General features: G+C 39.9%; 1 protein-coding gene across 1 annotated transcript in view; it reads right to left on the bottom strand.

Moving 5' to 3' along the window:
- Cep97 (centrosomal protein 97) overlaps nt 1–6308 on the bottom strand; it is a 27297-nt gene that overhangs the window by 15473 nt on the left and 5516 nt on the right. Inside the window, exons 5-6 of the mRNA XM_012515870.2 lie at nt 3692–3805; nt 2728–2894 (exon numbers count right to left, since the gene is read on the bottom strand). Of these exons, the coding sequence (XP_012371324.2) occupies nt 2728–2894; nt 3692–3805 (281 nt within the window). The remainder of the gene's footprint in view (nt 1–2727; nt 2895–3691; nt 3806–6308) is intronic.

Raw genomic sequence — 6308 nt, 5'->3', positions numbered from 1 at the left:
GGCTGAAGAAAGGATACCAAATTTAAGGTCAGCCTGGACTATGCAGTGAGACCCTCTGTCAAAACAACAAACAAATACATTTAAGAACTGAGACTAGCTGGGCACGGTGGTGCGTGCCTGCAACCCCAACACTCAAAGAGGCTGAGGTAAGAGGATCTGGGGCTGGGGAGATAGCTCAGTAGAATAAGTACCTGCCTGGCAAGCTCAGGGTCCTGAGTTTAACCCGAAACCACAAAAAAAAAAAAAAAAAAAAAAAAAGAGGACCACTGTGAGTTCCTGGACAGCCTGGGCTACATAAGTTCAAAACAGCCTGATCTACACAGTGAAACCCTGTCTCAAAAAATCCAAAAGAGGGGCTGGAGAGGTGGCTCAGTGGTCTAAAGCACCTACTTAGAACAAGCTTAGCAAAGCACAGGGACCGTGGTTCAATCCCCCAGCACCACATGCCAGCCAGCCCCGCCCCCTGGTGGGCTGAGCTGGCCACACACACACACACATACACACATAAATAAATAAATAACTCCAGAGAGTTTGTTTAAAAAAAAAAAAAAATCCAAAAGAAAAAACATAGAACTAAAGATATAACTAAGAGATAATAATGTATGCCTAACCTAATAGGCATAAAGCTTGGGTTCAATCCCCAGCACTGCACATAGATAGTAAGATAGATAGACAGATAGATAATACATCCATTTATAAGGACTATTATAATTTACAATATTCTTAATTTTTCTGTGATATAATAACTTTCTGGTTACGTCTGAGAGCTCTTCCCTTTTAGAGACATACGATGAAATACAGATTATATGTAATCTGAGATTTGCTTCAAAATAATACAGGAAAAGGAATAGAGGTAGATAAATGAAACAAGGTTGGGCAAAAGGGTTGTTCAAATTGAAGCAAGGTTACCACCATAATGCCTCTCAAATATTAAAATGCTGTCAGTCCTATGGAAAATTCTCATTTTCTCTCTTATACAAAGATCAGAGAAGATAACTCAAGTAGACCCATAGTCTACCTTTAGGACTAGTTAGTTTGAAACAAAATATGACTTCTATACAGAACAACTTACTGCAGGATAAAATGGTAACTTCCCCCTTTCTTTTGGCAAACCAGGTCAGACATAGACACCTCACTCCACACTAGCAAACTCCTACCTGGCTCCTGGGTGCCATTCCTCCTGCTTTCTGCTCTACTCAGCAACTATATGGAGCTGCAGAAGGAAACAAAAAATACTACACTCTGTCACTCATCCTACTATCAGGAAAACCCTCAGCCTTTTTATTTATTTATTTTTATTTGTGTGTGTGTGTGTGTGTGGCCAGCTCAGCCCACCAGGAGGCACGGCTGGCTGGCATGTGGGGCTGGGGGATTGAACCGTGGTCCCTGTGCTTTGCTAAGCTTGGTCTAAGTAGGTGCTTTAGACCACTGAGCCATCTCACCAGCCCCCTCAGCCTTTTTTTTTTGAGACAAAATCTTTCTAAATTGTCCAGGCTGAGCTCGAACTTGCAGTCTTTTTGCCTTAGCCTCCCAAAGTGCTGAGATTAAAAGGTGACAGTCAGACCTGTGACATATTCCTACAATCCTAACTACTTGGCTTTTTTTTTTTTTTTTGCGGAACCGGGGATTGAACTCAGACCCTTTATTCTACTGAGCCATCTCCCCAGCCCAATCCTAACTACTTGGGAGGCCAGGGGGATAGAAACTTCCAGGCCAGCATGGGCAATTTAGCAAGACGTCTCAGAATAAAATATGAAGAGCTGAGGATACAACTCAGCAGAAGAGTGCTTCCTAACATGCATTAGGCTCTGGGTTTAATCCCCACTACCAAAGGAATAGAGTAAGTAAATAAAGCAACACTATAGAAGTTATAATCATTTTTAAAAGTGAGAGAGAATGCACATAGAGAATCAGTGAATACATGTATAGATGGTCCCAGAGCATAAAGTGAAATGAGGCACACTAAGAGAACGACTCATTATCCCATCTATCTTCACTCTGTCACATTCACATCCTCGTTCCTTATCTTCCTACAGTTCCAACTGCACTGATCATGTACCAGTGGCCAGAAGACCTGACCTTGTGAGCATTCTAGCTCTAACCCAGAGAAACTGAGACATGGGGAAGCTTGCATTTACATAGATTCACAGCATGAGAAAGAAAGGACCAATCAGTAGGCCTATATTTTCTGAGAATCATTATTTTATAAAAGGTTCTAAGAAATTCTTATTTCCCCTACAGATATGATGTTATAAATTTGTATGGGATTAATCCACAATCCTATACTACGTAGAAGTTGTTCCATGTTCCAAACAAATGAGTAAGAAACTTTTCAAAATCCAACTGTTATAAGCTGGAGACTAAATTAGACTTACTAGCCCTAACCTCTGGTATTTCTTGTCCATTTTTAAAAAGAAGGAAAAAAATTAAAAAATAAAAATAAAAAATAAAAAGAAGGGCTGGGGAGATAGCTCAGTAAAATAAGCACTTGCCTGACAAGCACAAGGGTCTGAGTTCCATCCCCAGTTCCACCAAAAAAAAAAAGAAGAGCCAATCCTAAATGACCAGTATATAGTCTACTATATGACTGCACTCATGCTGTTAATTTCCAAACATGTATTTTTAAGTAATATTCAATTTGATCTATAGTAAATTAGAAATGGCTTTTTCAGTAATTTTCATGATTAATATGAAACTAATAAATTATTAAATGATTAATATGTTCACCTTTCCTTCTGAGAAATAACATATCCATCTAGGACTCTGAGATTTAAGCACCAGCTGACGATATATGGCCGATAGTCGAACCCTGGAATGGATGGTGTTGCCATCACACAAGGATTGTTCATGATTGATAACTGCTCCAATTCAGTTAAGGATGTCAAAAAAGAGACCTGGAACAAAGGATGTCTGTGTTGAACAAAATGGACTATTCAGTGTCAAAAACAGGGCTTCCAATGACTACACATCTTTGGCAGCATTTGAGAATGCATCAATTTTCCTCTTGTTCTGAAAAGCAACAAGTAATACTCTTCATTTAGGCACTGACTTCCAAAATTCCAACAATGTCCTTACTGCACCAAGTCCCTCAGAAAGTACCAGGTCTATTTCCAAGGAGAGAGAACCCCATTTTTTTTTCTCCGAATGCCTTCAGGGCAGGTTTGGCTGGCTTGAGTTGTGGGGATCAAACCAGTCACCTGAGCCTGACAGCTTTGTGGAAGCAGCCACTTAAAGAACTGAGCTAGGGCCAGGCCCCCGAGAACCCCATTTTGAAACATAAAAATAGCTAGGGGAGGTGCACAGGTGCCTTATTAACCCCAGGAATTCAGATGATATCCCTCTAGCAACCATCACCTTTACAATATAATAACCGCAGCATTACAAATGAGAATAGGATCGGGACCGGGGCGATGGCTCAGGGGAATAAGCACTTCCCTGGCAAACGCGAGGGCCTGAGTTCAACCCCGTGTTCCGCCAAAGGAAAAAAAAAATGAGAATAGGCCTTAACAACACATGGACCACTGATACTAGGAAAAATAGAAAGAAAACTAATGATAATCTAGAGCTAAGTATTTAATCTTGATAGCATTTTCTTCCAAGATGTTCAAGGTCTAAAAGTGAATTCACAAAACTTTATATGTCCCCTGGATCTGCCAGCTTCCTTGAACCCTTAAGTGGCATAAGATTTTACCTCATTCAAGTCCCGAATTTCATTTTCTGCCAAAGAAAGTATAGCAAGACTTCTGGGTAGATAAGCTGGTGCCATTCTAAGAGAAGTAATGATGTTTCCATGTAAAAGCAGGGTCTTAAAAATAAAAACAGTATGAATTACAGATAAATAGATTACAAATAAATTGATCTATTTGGACATCAAAATATTATGTGAGAGAACAAAGGGTTCTGTTTTGTTAAATCAAAGAATTAATACTTAGATCCTTGCTGATTTTCTCATTAACTTTCTCTTTTCACATCAACATCTTCAACTCAAGAGAAATTAAAGATTTTTCCAAGAGACCAGGACTTGTGGTGAACACCTGTAATTCTAGCACTCAGGAGGCTGAAGCAGGAGGATCATTGTGACTTCAAGACCAGCCTGGGCTACAAAGTGAGTTCAAGGCCAGTCCAAACTAGATAATGAAACCCTGTCTCAAAAAGACAAAGAAAAAAAAGATTTGAACACATGTTTGATAAAGCAGTGACCATGCTGCAAGATATAAATTACTAGACTTTGTGCAATTTCCAATATACTTGCTTACTGCCTTTTAAACCAAAATGCTCAGGCATGGAAGGACACCAATTAAAGATTTGTCCAAGAAGGGCCAGCCAGGTAGCTCACCAGATTAAAGCATCTACTTACACAGACAAAGGGACCAGGGTTCAATCTCCACTGTGCCAGCTCCACCCCCAGTGTGCGCTCAGCCAGTGATTGAGACTGGGTGTGGTGGCACATGCCTATAATCCCAGCACTTGGGAGGCTGAGGCAGGAGGATCATCATGAGTTTGAGGCCAGTGTAAACTACATAATGAATCTAGGGCCACTCTGTTCTAAACAATGGGGTCAAGGCCAGACAGAGCTACATATCAAGACCTTGTCTCAAAAGAAAAGAAAAAAAAAAAAAAAAAGGTCATAAAAGTGAAAAAGAAGAAAAATGAAAAGAAACCATTTTCAGGTACCTGAAAATGGTAGAATGTGCTACTTGCAGATGAAGCTGACTCACATTAAGTCAGAAACAGGAAACTTATAAATAAACAAAACTGAACACCCAGTGGTGTGATCAGATAATCATGTTTGTATTACAAGAAGAAAAAAAAAATAGTTTAATCACCTTTAGTTCATTTAAATTTTCTGGGGCCGGGGAGATGGCTCAGTAGAATAAGTGCTTCCCTGGCAAGCGCAAGGGTCTCAGTTCAATCTCCAGTTACACAAAAAGAAAAAAAAAATTTCTTAGTATTTATCAGGACTGCAGCTGGCTATATTAGATTATTCAGAATTGTTGCTAAAAATGATTTCTGTTCAAGAAGTAGTGAAAATAAAGTTAAGATACTGTTCTAAGGTTTAATGAGTCCACCTGATGCTGATAACACCTAATGAAATCCAAAACAGAAAGAGCCCTATAAGTTTTTTAAAGCCATGATTCTGTTATTTCCTTGTGTGATACATCTCCATAAAAAGGATTTTTTTTTTCTGGCTCAGGCTGCCTTAAGGGCAGGTCTGGCTGGGCATGTGGAGCTGGGAATCAAACCGCAGTCCCCTGCACCTGACTGGGTTTGCCCAAGCAGGTGCTTAAACAACTGAGTTAACCCACAAGCCCCTCAACATCTCCATAAAAAGATGCAGGTGTTATATGTTTATTTTCTAAATTAAAATGAAATTAATTTTTTAATTAATAGCTATTCTACAAAATAGAAGATTTGATTGTTATCTGCCCTTCAAAAAAAAAAAAAAAAAAAAAAAAGATATACCCAGGCATGGTGGCAGGTACCTAGAATCCCAGGAACACTGCATTCCCAGCTAGAGAAGATCACCTGAGCCGAGGAGTTCAAAATTACCCTATCAACACAGTAACACCCCATCTCAAAAACAACAAAACCCAAAAACTATCCAAATCAACCAGGAAACAAAAATATTCAACATCAAGAGTGGTTATACGGGTCAGGGAGATAGCTCAGTAGAATAAGCACTTGCTTGGCATGTGCAAGGGCCTGAGTTCAATCCCCTGTTCCGCCAAAAAAAGAGTGGTTATATTCAAACATATTATGGACTTTTAACCAAGCCACTAACATTGTGTAGATTAAGGAAGGAATTGCATCAAATTTAGAAGATGGTTAATAAGAATTAAACTTAACTATAATGACCAATTTTACATGAAATAAATCAGTTATAGAAACTAACAACAACCGAGGCCAAGAGTTCAATCCCCGGGTCTGCTGTGCCAGACCCACCCCCAGTGCTGAGATGGCAATTGAGACTGGGTGTGGTAGTGCATGCCTGTAATCCCAGCTCTTGGGAGGCTGTAAACAGGCAGATCACTACCAGTCCAATCTAGTAGTGAAACTCTGAGCACCCTGTAGACCCTTCCCTAAAATAAAAAAGAAAAGAAAGAAAAAGAAACTAACAACAAAGCCAAGCATAATGGAACACACTGATAGTTCTAGCATTCAGGAGGCTGAGGCAGGGAGATCAATTGAGCCTAAGAGTTCAAGACCAGCCAGAGCAACCTACAGAGAATCAGTTTATTGAAGAAGAAGAAGAAGAAGGAGGAGAAGGAGGAGGAGGAGGAGGAGGAGGAGGAAGAGGAAGAGGAGGA

Source organism: Octodon degus, unplaced genomic scaffold (genome assembly GCF_000260255.1).
Source record: "Octodon degus isolate 3935 unplaced genomic scaffold, OctDeg1.0 scaffold00081, whole genome shotgun sequence".
NCBI classification, from domain to species: domain Eukaryota; kingdom Metazoa; phylum Chordata; class Mammalia; order Rodentia; family Octodontidae; genus Octodon; species Octodon degus.
This window is presented reverse-complemented; position numbering and strand designations above follow the sequence as displayed.